Raw genomic sequence first — 13,287 nt, forward strand, 5'->3', positions numbered from 1 at the left:
TCATGTGGCTGCAGGTGGATATCTGCTCCACCATGGACCTCCGTGAGCTGCAGGGGAATCTCTGCTACAGTTCCTGGAGCACCTCCTCCTTCTTCACTGACCTTGGTGTCTGCAGAGGGACATCTGCTCCACCATGGACCTCCATGGGCTGGAGGTGGACATCTGCTCCACCATGGACCTCCATGGGCTGGAGGTGGACATCTGCTCCACCATGGACCTCCATGGGCTGGAGGTGGACATCTGCTCCACCATGGACCTCCATGGGCTGGAGGTGGACATCTGCTCCACCATGAACCTCCATGGGCTGCAGGGGGACAGCCTGCCTCACCATGGTCTTTGCCACCTGCTGTAGAGGAATCTCTGCTCTGGCACCTGGAGCACCTCCTCTCCCTCCTTCACTGACCTTGGTGTCTGCAGAGGTGTTTCTCTCGCCCGTTCTGGCTCCTTTCTCTGGCTTCTGCTGGTGTTGCACAGGTTTTTCCCCTTTTCTTGAATATGTTATCCCAGAGGCGCTCCCACCATTGCTGATGGGCTCGGCCTTGGCCAGCGGTGGGTCCGTCTTGTACCCAGCTGGCATTGGCTGTGTTGGACGTGGGGGAAGCTTCTGGCAGCTCTCACAGAAGCCACTCCTGTAGCCCTCTGCTACCAAAACCTGGCCACGCAAACACAATACAAAGGAGAAGTGATGGCCTAGAGTGTATTTATGTTTTGTGATGGCTGAGGTGTGGGTACCATGAAGAAGAATGAGTAATTATGTCCCCTGTGGTCTGGGTTCAAGATCTTCCTTTGCCAAAGACTTAGTGTGTGACCTTGGATGTGTCACTTAAGCTCTTCAAGCCATTGTTTTCCTTTAATGTGATGGGGGTAAGAAAATTTCCCTGTTTTGCTGTATGTTTTGAGAATAAGTGTGCCAACAACTAAGAAGTGCTGAAATTCCTTGGTGGTGGAGGTCATAAGTACAAAGGATGCTGTTGCTGCTGACAAAGCCCACTTAAATTAACTTCAGATTAACCTACTAATGTTATGGAAGTGTTTTATTTACTTCGAATGGTACTTTTAAAAGCTTTGAATGAGTTGAGTGATGTCAAGCCTCTCATGGTGTCATTTTGTTGAATCTTCTAAATTTTTACACTATAAATCATGTAGACAAGTGCTAATTAGAGCTCCATAATACTGTGTGTATCTCTGAATGGACAGACACCTCCTTTCATTTTACTGCCTGCCCTACTATCTGGCCTGTCAGCCTTCTAGCAGGGGTAATTGTGGATACACTGATTTTGCTTGTAAAATCCAAGGTAAATATGGGGATATCTTCTTCATAGTATTGAAATATCGTCATTCAAAAATGGTGGCATTTTTATGTTTTTACTCAAGCTGTTTTCTGTGGAATGACCAAAAGTATCAGTGAAATCACTCTAGCTTTATTTCTTTACTAGATTTCTCAACTCAAAATATTTTTCTGATTGTTTTCAGGAGTAAAAGTTCCTCGTAATTTTCGTCTGTTGGAAGAACTTGAAGAAGGTCAGAAAGGAGTAGGTGATGGGACAGTTAGCTGGGGCCTTGAAGATGATGAAGATATGACACTTACAAGATGGACAGGAATGATTATTGGGCCTCCAAGAGTAAGTATCCACTGAAATATTAAAATAGTACTGTTACTTTCTTCACCCTTTTCTTCTTTTAATCTAACCACTGAAGTAGGAAACAAACAAAACACAAATGAGTGAGAAAACACTTTAGCAAGTGGTATATGTTGAAGGTTCCAGTTCTGTATAATAATGGGTTTCACGTATCTGGGGATTTTTTTGCTTATAATTTGGAATATTTTTAGTGCCCTTCTCTCGTTACTTCTATTACGTGTGTGCTTTATACTTACAGATTCATTAAGACTAACTTTTGAGATTCCAGGATTCAAGTGTCCTGTACTCTTGAATACAGCAAAGTTTGAAATCCTTTGGCTAGTGAGATTACATATGGAGCTAATGTATGTAAAAGATGGTGGGTTTGTTCAGCCCTGCTAGTCTTTTTGCTGTATTTTGTTGAGTTTATAGGTTGTTTTTTATTGCAGCAGTACTGACTTGCTCTTGTAGAGTTTCACCTAACTCAGGCAAGTCAAATTCTAATTAATTCAATTTCTTGTCTGACTGTTCTCTTTGAAAGTAGCTTCTTATAATGCCGCTGCTCTTAGTGGCAGTATTGTTGTGTTCTCCCTCTCTTCTCCCCCCAGGCCCCACTAAACTGTGGGTCTCCACTCTGGCAGTGAACTTGTGGACTTAATTATGCGTCTCATCTGTTGTCACCAGTTTCCCTGTCTGTCTCTGTTCTTTCCTTAATGTCCTTACCGTGAGGTGCAAGTAGCTGATGCTCCTGCCTGCAGCAGTAGATGTTGTCTTCTGTGTCTGGCCTCAGTGTCACTTCTCAATAGATCCAATGTTCTCAGTCTGTTATATGGGAACCTTTACAGACCTTTAATCATGCTACTGCCCGTGTGTTTCCATTCTATCAGTTGCCTTTTCTGAAGTATGATGAGCTTGTACAGGATATTATATTATAATGGTGTTACACGTGCAGTATTTTCTATCTCATCCAGAAGTGTTGTTTACTTATCTGCCATTGTTAACATCTCCCCATTCCTGACCCTTTTGTTTGTTTATAATACGCCCAAATAATTTTCTGGAACAGCATTTGAATTTAGAACATTAGGAGAGTGTTAATGAGCCTACATTAAGACTGTGAAGAAAGCTCACTGTGTGCATACACTTCATGGAAAATTTAAACAACCTTGAAATCTAATTTAGAAAATTAAATAGAAACTGAAATGTGCAAACAGGCACGTGTTGACTTGTCAGCAGTGATAGAAATTTGTAGCTCATGTCAGACTGCTAACCAAGGCTAGAGGACTATCACAGATGATTCAGCTGCGCCTATTTTATCTTTCTGACACACTTACGAATACAGATTTTTTTTCCAAAAGTGTCCTGACTTCTTTTGAGCTTATTGCTTGAAAGCAGCAGGCTGTATTGAGAGAGATTCTGGGAACTTTCAGTCACTTGTTTGCTAAGCAGCTGTCCTGCTTTTAGCACTGTTCATACTCAGTTATATTATTACCATTTTTTTTTCCTTAATAGGATGTGAGAGTACTGGCTTTGGAAAAAAAAATTAAAAAATTAAATCCTATTTCTTTCTGGGTAGAAATGAGTCACACTTCTAGCAGGTGGAAGAATCTTACATTGGGCATCCTGGAGGGAAAAATGAATGGTGGTGCAGCTCGATACGTGTCCCTGCTACCATACATGGCAGCGTGCTTCTCCTGCCCGGACTTCGTGTGGATGGACTTGCAGCCAGTGATTCACCTTGTTTATACAAGCTATTTAAAAACAGTGGCACTGTCAAAGCCTCAGCTTTATCTGCACGTATTTTATATTACCTATAGACACGTGTGTGCTCAGGGCTTTCTGTTCACTGGTCTTAACGTGGCGCAGTTATTTGCCAAGACCCTGAAAACCTGCGCAAAGCTCCGGGCTGTTAACGGCTCCGTGCCCAAGGCACAGCCAGGGACTCGGTCAGAGGCCTGGACAGGCCGAGCAGAGCTGTGGGATGGCTTTTTTTAATTATTATTATTACCCAAAAACTTTCTGAGAGTGTTGAGTTTGTCACCAGCCTGGCTGGACATCTGAAAGGCTGTCTGGCCAGGGCATTGGCAGAGTGACGGAGAGGTCCCACTGCAGAAGGCAGCTCTTACGTTTTTGGTAATGGTTTGCATCAAAATGCTCATTAATATTAAGGGCAATAATAAGATGTTCAGGGGCATAACAGGCCCTTGAAAGGGATTGCACAAGAGTTTTATATTGAGAAGTTTTTGTACACACAAGCAACTGCTCTTGAGATCCTGGTAGAGCTGTCATGCTCTGCTGGCGCAGGTGAGCAGGAGCTGCTGGCTCCTTCTGGGCTTCTGTGCTCCCACGTTCGCCTGGATTTTTGCTCATGGTCACTGTCTTGTGAGTTTAATGTTCATTGCAATGTTGAGGGTGCAGGAAATTGTGTCAGAAGCTGTAAATCTGGAGAGCTTGCCTGCCTAAACTTCCCCGTGATGATCCCATTCCTGTTGTATACTTCTGTTAGCTGCCTGCATTGCCCAGCTTCACTGGAGCTCCGTGCCAGGCTGCACCAGATCAGCACATCAAAAATAGTTATTTTCAGAATGCAGACTGACATTAACTGTTGTTGTCGTTTCTTTTAATTAATTTTAAATATTGAAGAATCGATGTAGCCTTGTTACATTTGTCTCTCTTCTGTACCCATTAAGTGGTTAGTTAAAAACTCATGATCCGGGATTTCTCTTAGCTGTTATCTGAGTGTTACTGCGGTGGAGACAGAGTGATAATGCTGTTTGGGATCAGGATGTACTTTGCAATGTGTTGCATCTTGGAGCCTTCCCTTTTCTGAGAACTGGCACATTGGTTTGTGAGCAAAGAATATTTTTCAAGTGCAGTTCTAGGACTGGCTGACTTTAGATAGTTGCCTGAGCTAAAGCTGTGGCTTCAGTTTCAAGGTAGCGTGTCTGATTAGTGAAGTGATAAACCAGAGCTGCTTTGTAAAGATTGGTTGAAAAGTAGGTATCTGAGCTTTATGGTGATTTAAAAAAATCATGTCAGTTGGTGAATGGGAAACAATGCCATTTTCATTCCTTGTATGAAAATTTGATGCTTAAAAGACCAGTACCAGTTACCCTGAAGAGGTAGCACTTGATACTCTGAATATTATGAAATGAACCCAAAGCAGAGGTAGCCAGTCTAGTATTTAAGTGGCTGCCCTTACATTTAGTCGTGTGCATGTCCCTAAACTAACCACTGTTTTAACCAAATGCTTATTGAACTGCCTGGTGTAATTGTTCCCTCTTTTCTTTTCCCCTCAGACAATTTATGAAAACAGAATATACAGCCTTAAAATAGAATGTGGGCCTAAGTATCCAGAAGCACCTCCATTTGTAAGATTTGTAACAAAAATTAATATGAATGGAGTAAATAGTTCTAATGGAGTGGTAAGTTTTTGGTTTTTATTCATTTTAATGTTGTTTTCATGTGCAGCTTCAAAGTAACACTTTGTTTATACTTGCAACTTGCTTAACTGCTTATTGTTTGCTGGTACAATTTGCTTTGAGGAGAAGGAAAGGGGGGTAGAAGGGAAGTACAGAGCCAAGTGTGTTCTGAAATCAAACGAAGAATTGACTTTTCCTGCCCTTTTGCAACTCATAAATAGTTGCATCATGCAGGGATTTATTACGCTTTTAGGAAACCACTTGCTTTTGCTTTCTTTGTTTTCTCCCACTCGGATTTCTGACAGGATCTTTAGTTGGAGGGTGTGTGGGGGAGTTAAGTGCATCAAACATACCAGTTCTGACAGGAATGGTCTTTTTGTCTGTTTTAGGTGGACCCCAGAGCCATATCAGTCCTAGCAAAATGGCAGAATTCTTATAGTATCAAAGTTGTTCTGCAAGAGCTTCGGCGTCTAATGATGTCTAAAGAAAATATGAAACTTCCTCAGCCACCTGAAGGACAATGTTACAGCAATTAATTAAAAAAAAAAAGAAAAAAAAAGAAAAAAAAACAAACAACATGCCCCCCTTATTCAATTTAAGCTGTCTTCATTTTCCACAGTAGTAAATTTTCTAGATGCATCTTGTAGACCTCAAAATACTGGAAAGAAAGTTCCCATTCAAAGGAAGTTTTTCTTGAGATACTGTAAATGATACTAATTTTTTTTTTTTTTTTTTTCATTTGAAATATAAGTTGTGATATAACAAATAATCCTGTCTTGTAACCACTGTCCACATAGCTGAACTTCTGGTATCAGGAAAAGTCTATTTAAATTTATTACTGTCAAGACCAGTGTGGCACATCTAACTTAACTGTGAAAGCATACATCCCACAATCACCTTGCTGTGTGTCTGGCCTGGGTTTTGGTTTGTTGGGGTTTTTTTTTTTTCCTTTTTCTGTCCTTTGCAATAGAGTCGAAGCTCAGGGCTATTTATTAGAGTAGACACAAAGGTTTTTGCTTCCAGTACTACACTGGGCTTTATGGACTACTAATGGGGATGTGTGCTAACCTCAGTCATCCCTCCCTTTGTGCTCTCTCTAGTAAAGGCTGAATGTGACTGTGGTCGTTTTGGGGTTTTTATTTTTAATTTTTTTTTTTTAAATGCCCTGATAATCTGGGGCAAGCTTTCCTTCTTCCCTTTGGCCAAGGCATAGATTGTATTTCTCTTCCTGGTCGCCCTCACCAGTGACGTGGGCTTTGGGTGAGGGATTCAGGGTTCTTTTAATCTCTTCCCTCTTCCCCTCTTTTTAGTGGGGGTGCTGCTTTCTTTTTGCCCCTCTTTGTGACTCTTCTCACCCCTGGCCAGCGGGGGTAAGCGTTGGGGCAATAACTTGACCTGTTCCCTCCTGCTTATCGTTTTGATTTTGCAACAAATTTAGTCTTCACCAGCCTGGGAAACAAGAGTATCTATTCTGCTCGCAAACTTGGATTTCCCCTGTCCCTCCAGCACTGCTGCCACACCGCCAAGCTGGCCACAGCTGATGTTGTTAGATAGGCTTTTGACGTGGTGAAAAGAGCAGTCATTTACCAGGATTGCCGAAATCTTCTGCTGCCAAACTTTAATGGGGAAACTCTGCACGTAGAGATTCTGAACACGCACTCCAGTTCAAATAGTTGTGTTTTGGTGCTTTGGATTGACCCAAGAATGTTAATTAAAGAAGTGTTGCACTTATGTTTGGCCCTTCTAAAGATACGACGACTACAGACAAATCAAATCAGTATAGGAGATGATAATTAGGATTCTGTAAGTCTTAGAAATCTCTTCAGTGAAGATTCTGGGGAAGTGGTGCATACAGCAGATTAAGGACCTTAACTGGCTTTGCATCCTGGCAAATCACTGCCTTTTCTGGTTTACTGTTTTGGACCACTAACTGCTGAAATGTGGATGCAAGCTTACGTACAACCAACCTAGTGTGTCCTAAGTTTTATGACAAATTCAGTGTTTGTGTAAAAAAAAAAATTAAAAAAAAAAAAGAAAAAAAGGAAAAAAGGAAAAATAAACACATTTTAAAGCAGCAGCTATGAAGTCAATGAACAATTGATGTTTCCATTAACTCTTTTGAGGAAAATATTAGTTGTAAGGATTTAACATCCTCTGTAATTAAAGTTTAACATAACAGTATTCCATAAGCAGCCTTTTTATTGTATCAGACCATTGCCTGATTTTAATATAATAAAAAGTGTGCATTAATATTAGAAGGCTTTAATTGTATTTATGTTTAGAATTTTGATCCCTTATGGAACTCTTGATTTGTTGGAAGTATCTTCCTACAGATCAGGTTTAGCTAACAGTATGTAAACTGGTGGCGAAAGGCAATTGTCTCTATCCAGCTGCTGCTGCTGTGCCAAGGAGAACATTTAGTTTCAGTTTAAGCCTCAGGCTTGTGTAGACTTGGCAGTTGGTAACGTTACGTGATGCTAAGGAGCTGATGGAATGAACTTCTAGAGACGTGTGCTGTCTGAAGATGCTGTTATTGCAGTGACCTGTATGTGCTGTAGTCCTGAGGAAATCGACCCCTGTACAGTTTCGTGTTATGCCTTGTCAAGTTCAAGGAGAACCTCACAACCTGAATTTTTTACCTGTTTTCCCTCAAATAGTGAAGTATAAAAAACTGTCCTTCTCTCCAATCTGGATAAAAGGGCTGTGAAATTTTGGCCTTGGCAAGTGCAAAGCATCTCCACTTCAGAGGATTGCCAGAAGGTACTGGTGCATTCACTTCAGTGGTGGTGAAACAAGGTTCTTCCTGGGTTAGGAACAAAAAAGGGAATGACCTTTGTGAAACTTTGTGACACTTGCTGCTGGCTTCTAGCCTGAAATACTGCTCAGTCCTTTGGTAGCTCAGAGGGTATCTGTGAAGACAATGTGACTGATACGTTGTCAGCATTGTGTGTGTGTATTTATTTAAAATAGTTTAGTATCTAAAGATGTTAAAAGGGAATCAGAACAATGCTTGATCGTTATAGCGTGCTGCTTGATTCTCTCTGTTTTTCAGAGCTGTTGTAGGAGTGCCCTTGCCCTGTTCAGGAGGATATGGTTGGTGCATGTTTGGGGACCCCCCAACATTCCTACTTCAAGTAACAATTTTAAAACCTTGAAACTGTTTTGCTTTGCAAGTTGTACAGGTTAGAGCTTTCCACCCTGACCTGGGCTGTGCTCTGCCAGGAGCTGTGCTGGCAAGAGCCATGTGGTAACAACATTTGCCATATAAAGTTGGGTGGTGCTTTTTAAAAAAAAAAGGGGGGAGGGTTCATTGTAAAATTTTCTTACCTAGGATTTGCACTCTTTGGACACATCAGTGCTCCAGTGCACTGCTGTTCCGCTCTCAACCGAGCAGGACTGGTGTGGAAAAATAATGTCCTAAGAGTCAGCTGCTGTTGAATCTACGTGTTGTAGCTTTGTCAGTGTATGTGACCTACGAGAGAACAGTCATCCCACAGCCTGCTTGCTTGTTTATGCTTCAGAAATGAGGTGAGGAAACAAAACGGTCTCTTAACTTGTATTTATCCTGCCTCTGGCAGTGCAGAGGCAGAGTGTGTAGTTGATCCCTGCTGACCCTTAGTTTATGTCCTGAACCAGTGTCTCTTGAGAGAAAGATATGAAAGGATAATAAATAACTAGATTGGCCATATAATAAATGCAGTTCCCTGGAGGAGCTGCTGCTGGAGGTGGCTGAAGCGGCGCGTGGGGACGAGACTGGCTGGAGCAGGAGATTCCTGCAGAGGTGGTGTGAGCCATCCTGTACCAAATGTGCTGGACACTTGCAATAAAAAGCTGTCACCTGCCAGTGCTTTCCCTGGGTGTGGAGCGAGCTTTTGACTCGGTGTGAAGTATGAAGACGGTAGAGGGAGCCAGCAAGCTTTACAAGGCTGGGGTCTGAGTAAGGTGCAAATGCTGCTCAATTGGAATGTTAAGTCATCTTGTGGGAACCACTTTTCATATTTATCCTGAATCAATTTCAATTTTAAAAGCCTGTTTATCATAACTTTCTCACTGTACAGGCATTAACTTGCTAGGGGGAAAACCAGCACCGCAGTGAGATTTTAATTGTTAATAAAGACTAATTGTTGTTTGCTTCTTTCTTTGTTGTAATTAAGTTCCATGTGTGTATGTAGGGAGTATGTGCTTAAATACGCCTTTTCTGTACTCCTACAACTCCTTGCAGTGCTTGGAATTTAAAGTTCCTTCAGCTCTCATTGGAGTAATAATTTTTAAGTCAAAAAAATGTCATCAGCCGCTCTGCGAGGCGCCAGCACTGTCTGTGATTCACCCTGGAGTCCTGCAAGGATGCAGAGCAGGAGGAGCAGCCGGTGAGTGTGGCGGTTCCCGTCGGCCCCGGGCGCAGCCTGACCAGGGGACCGGCTGCTCCGGGCGCTTTATCTTCGCGCTGCCTCAGAGCCGTGATCCGGAGCTGCTGTGGCACTGCAGGGCAGCTGCCGTGCGGAGCAGCACTGTTCAGTTATGTCAGTTCTAACGAGGGAAACAAACCCAGCAGAGATATGTAGTGGGACGTGTCCTTACTCCTTTGCCAAGCACCAGCCTTTGTAGTGTCTGGCCGGAGCTGTTTGTGGCTCTCCTTGCTGTCTGTGGGAACTGGCCGTTAGGTGGTTGAGGTCAGGGCTTTACCTACAGGACAGTGTTTCCTACAGCAAGAAACAGCACGGTGAATTCACTATTTTTTTTTTCAAGCTGGCATCAGCTTAACGCTGAAACAAGGAAGTTCCAGTTCTGCATGTACCTGTAAATATGTGTCTGCTTCAGGCTTTACCTACCTAGAGCTGAAAGAAGGTAAAGAGAATTTGTTAGTGATATTCTTAATATCTAATTTTTATACACAGTAATTTAAGAAGCTCTTTCTGATGGCTTAGAGTTTTCCTAAGTCAGTGGAAATTGCCATGTTGTGTTAATCCTTGGCTAGGATGCTTTCCAAAAGCATGCTAACCTTGCTGTTGACCAAGATTCAGGTCCTTTAATAGCTTCTCGTTTTCTCTGGTCTTTCTGTAGCAGATGCTGGAGAATGTGCTTAACTTTTAAGCCTGTGAAGAGCCCCAGTGAAGTCAAATTCAAGTTAGGCACATGCTTAAGTGCTTTGTTGGAGCAGAGCCAGCGCGCTCAGCCTCTGCTAGGAAAGAGACATTTTTAGCCTTTATTGAGCATCTTCTTAGTCCTCCCTTCTTGGTGCTACGTCCTTGGTGCTTGTGCCTTTACTTCTCCCCCCACCCCGATGTATCCCACATTTGTTGTAACAAAAAAAGCAAAGAGCAGAAGACAACGTGGAAGATAAGGAGATAAGCTAGATTTTCATCATTTTATATGTCAAGCATCTTGTCACCTTTTTCATCCTTATCTCCTTTTAAATAAAGCCTACAAAGGGTTTTCAGAAATGTGGGTCCTGTCCTAATTTTCTGTCTGTCGAGCCAGGTTGTTGGTGGCTTTGCCCTGACACGTCTAGAATGCCCTGTGGTACCTTGATGGGTAATAGGAGGGGAGGATAAATGTCAAATGATCTGTCTAAAAGTCCCTTTCCCCTCTCCATTGCTCAACATTTATTCTTTTATGTTGTATTATTTCATTAGCTCTCTGCTCACCAAAGAATGTTTCAGGATAGCCAAAGCTGACATTTCTTTTGGGGAGGGGGAGGAGAAAACAGCAAAAACAAGCAGGAATTTTTGAGAGAAAAGGGAAGCAAACTTTTAAGCCATCTTCATTAGAAGTGATGGGTCTGTTTTCCCTTCCACTCGCTCTTTTTATAGAGCTGCTCTAAAACCATTGCTCAGTGTTCATAACTGGCCTGATAGTAGTCTCCAGATTTACAGAAGACAGGGTTTTTGTTTGCCTTATGGAGGCTTTCTGGGGCAGATATCTGCTTGTTTGTTGGCAATAAGCGCAGACAGAGGGACGATGGAGAGGAGGGAAGGCTGGAGGGCTGGTGGCACCGATCCTGCGCACGCAGACTGGGGCAGGGTAACGGGGAGATGTGTTTGTGTGAGCTGCCCAACGGCTGCTTTTGCTCTCCTCAGGGCAGGGGGAGCACACACAGTCACACACTTTCAGGAGCCTTCCTGGAAATTAGGAGTAATATTTAATGACAGCTTTTTGCAATCACGGAGACTCGGGTGCTGTGTACATGGGATCGGGATGTACGCCGGCTGTATGTGTCATCCCGGAGCCCGAGCAGGACTTGAGAAACAACCGCAGCAGAACAAGAGATCTCGGTGAGGTGTCTGCCAAACTTCTGTCCCTCCAAAGAGACCTCTTAAGTCCCTGGGCTACCAGATCAGATGTTGTCCAAGGTTAGCGGCCAGATGTTTCTCAGCTGTTTGGACTGGTTTCCAGCTGAGACCAAATGAGTGGCTATCCAACATGTAAGTATTAATATAAACATTTCAGAGGCCTTGCCTTGAGCGAGCCATTAAAAACTTCCCACGATACTGCGAGCGATGCTGGCTTCCTTAGAGAGCATCAGTATTTTGTACATCGCACTTGAATCTCCCGAGCGGGTCAGACGCGGGCTGCCACCTGCTCGAGCAGCACTGGGGCCAGCCCTCCCCCTTGTTCTAGTGGCGCCAGAGCAGTGTGGTCCCTGGAATTTGATTATTTGTGTTAGCAGATAATTTAGACCAGAAGGCTGAGAGTGTTCCCTTCCTTCCCTGGATGTCGTCATGCTTCCCAGCAAAACACAGTCCCAGGTCCTGTGTCCCTTCCCCTCCTCTCGCCCCGCAAGTACAACAAAAACCCTTTCCACGTCCCTTCTTCTGAAGGGTCACTGTCCACTCATTTTAAGCTTGGTTTTGGCTTGTGCAGGCCTGCCAGAAGGGGAGGATTTCATTAAATCCAGCATGCAGAGCCATGTTTTTAATTATTACATGTATTAAAAAAAAACAGAATGAGTTTTTGATGCATGGTTCTTCTGAAATGTTCTTAATGCCACCCGTGAGCTTTGGTGTTCAAACACGAGCGATGAGAAATGACCCTTTCTGGTCTCCCACTGGCATGAAACAAGCCCCTTCCCAGGCTCTCCATAACTTTCATCAGGTTTTAATGCTTTGGTTCTCTCAGACTTCGCCTGCTCTAGCTCTAAACCGAGTAGCACTTCACGCCAAAGCTGCGTCCCACTGGAGGTGTGGGATGGTTGTTTGCGGAGGCAGATGCTGTTCACAGACCAGTGTACTGGGGCTGGGCCCAGGGGGTGAGTCTGCCCCTGGGAGCTGGTTGTGTTCACAGACCAGTGTACTGGGGCTGGGTGCAGGGGGTGAGTCTGCCCCTGGGGGCTGGTGCCTGCAGTGAGGGCAGCACTTCACCGCCCTCTCCTGCCTTTTGAGTTGCTGTATCACGACCTGAGAGGATGTCGTGGGTCTGCCTGGGTGACCCATTGGGGTGAGCCGCTGCCGCAGCATCATGGGGAGGGGGTGTGTGGGGATGATGTCGTGCTTGCCCATCTTGTGATGGCTTCACTTCCCCAAATAGCCCCTGCCCCGAATTACCTGGGATCACTGCTGGAGCAGCTCAGGGTGAGATGTGGTGGGGGAGTTCACTTTATGCAGGTGTTTTTTCTTATGAAAGGTTTGAAAGCCACAGGTCTTAAGGTCATGGGCAAAAAGGGAGGATTTAACAAAAATAATTCAGGTATTTAGGCTGGATTTAACAAAAATAATTCTGGCATTTAGGCTGGAAGGGTTGGTGTAAGGTGGTGTCTTCATCCAGCACCTGGCAGCTTCACTGGGGACAGTCAACCTGGCCAAACACTCGCTGAAATAACGAACACCCAAAATACAGTGTATTTATAGCTCTGGTTGAAAACCCCCAAAATATCACCATGGGAGATGTTTGCTGTGTTGGGCACTGAACAGGAACTCCTGAAATTGAGGGCCATCGCTTCATTTACTGACAAACCTGAGGAGGCCAAGGCAGTCTATGCTTCTTGCTTGTCAAAACCCTCCCCTGTCACTGTGGAGCAGTGACGAAAAGGGCTCGTAATGGATGTGTGGCATTCCCCCTGGGTGGGTGGCATTCCCCCTGGGTGGGTGATATTCCCCCGGGTGGGCAGCACTCCCGTGGGCTGCTCCCTTCAGTGCCCGCTGCTCCCACCCAGGCAGGCACGGTCCTGCCTCCCCCCGCCAGCTGCCAGGCTGCTTGCACAGCCTGTGCGTGACCTGCAAGTTGAACCCATCCCTCTAACGGCCTCATGGCAT

At 44.2% G+C, this 13,287-nt stretch overlaps 1 protein-coding gene across 1 annotated transcript; it reads left to right on the plus strand.

The window, feature by feature from the left end:
- The first annotated feature begins 1,478 nt into the window (after positions 1-1,478).
- On the plus strand, positions 1,479-7,322 carry UBE2V1 (ubiquitin conjugating enzyme E2 V1). The gene is made up of 3 exons (XM_029085103.1): positions 1,479-1,622; positions 4,916-5,041; positions 5,428-7,322. Exons 1-3 carry the CDS (start codon positions 1,578-1,580, stop codon positions 5,572-5,574), a joined length of 318 nt encoding a protein of 105 aa, XP_028940936.1. The 5' UTR covers positions 1,479-1,577; the 3' UTR covers positions 5,575-7,322.
- Positions 7,323-13,287: the final 5,965 nt, after the last annotated feature.

The sequence above is a fragment of the Antrostomus carolinensis genome, unplaced genomic scaffold (assembly GCF_000700745.2).
Source record: "Antrostomus carolinensis isolate BGI_N321 unplaced genomic scaffold, ASM70074v2 scaffold22315, whole genome shotgun sequence".
Classification (NCBI taxonomy): Eukaryota; Metazoa; Chordata; class Aves; order Caprimulgiformes; family Caprimulgidae; genus Antrostomus; species Antrostomus carolinensis.

What these genes read in the sequence shown, in the direction of transcription:
- UBE2V1 (XM_029085103.1), top strand. Translation starts at nt 1,578, where the DNA reads ATGACACTTACAAGATGGACAGGAATGATTATTGGGCCTCCAAGA. An exon ending in TGATTATTGGGCCTCCAAGA is followed by an intron (nt 1,623 to 4,915) that starts GTAAGTATCCAC and finishes TTTTCCCCTCAG; the next exon opens with ACAATTTATGAAAACAGAAT. An exon ending in TAAATAGTTCTAATGGAGTG is followed by an intron (nt 5,042 to 5,427) that starts GTAAGTTTTTGG and finishes TGTCTGTTTTAG; the next exon opens with GTGGACCCCAGAGCCATATC.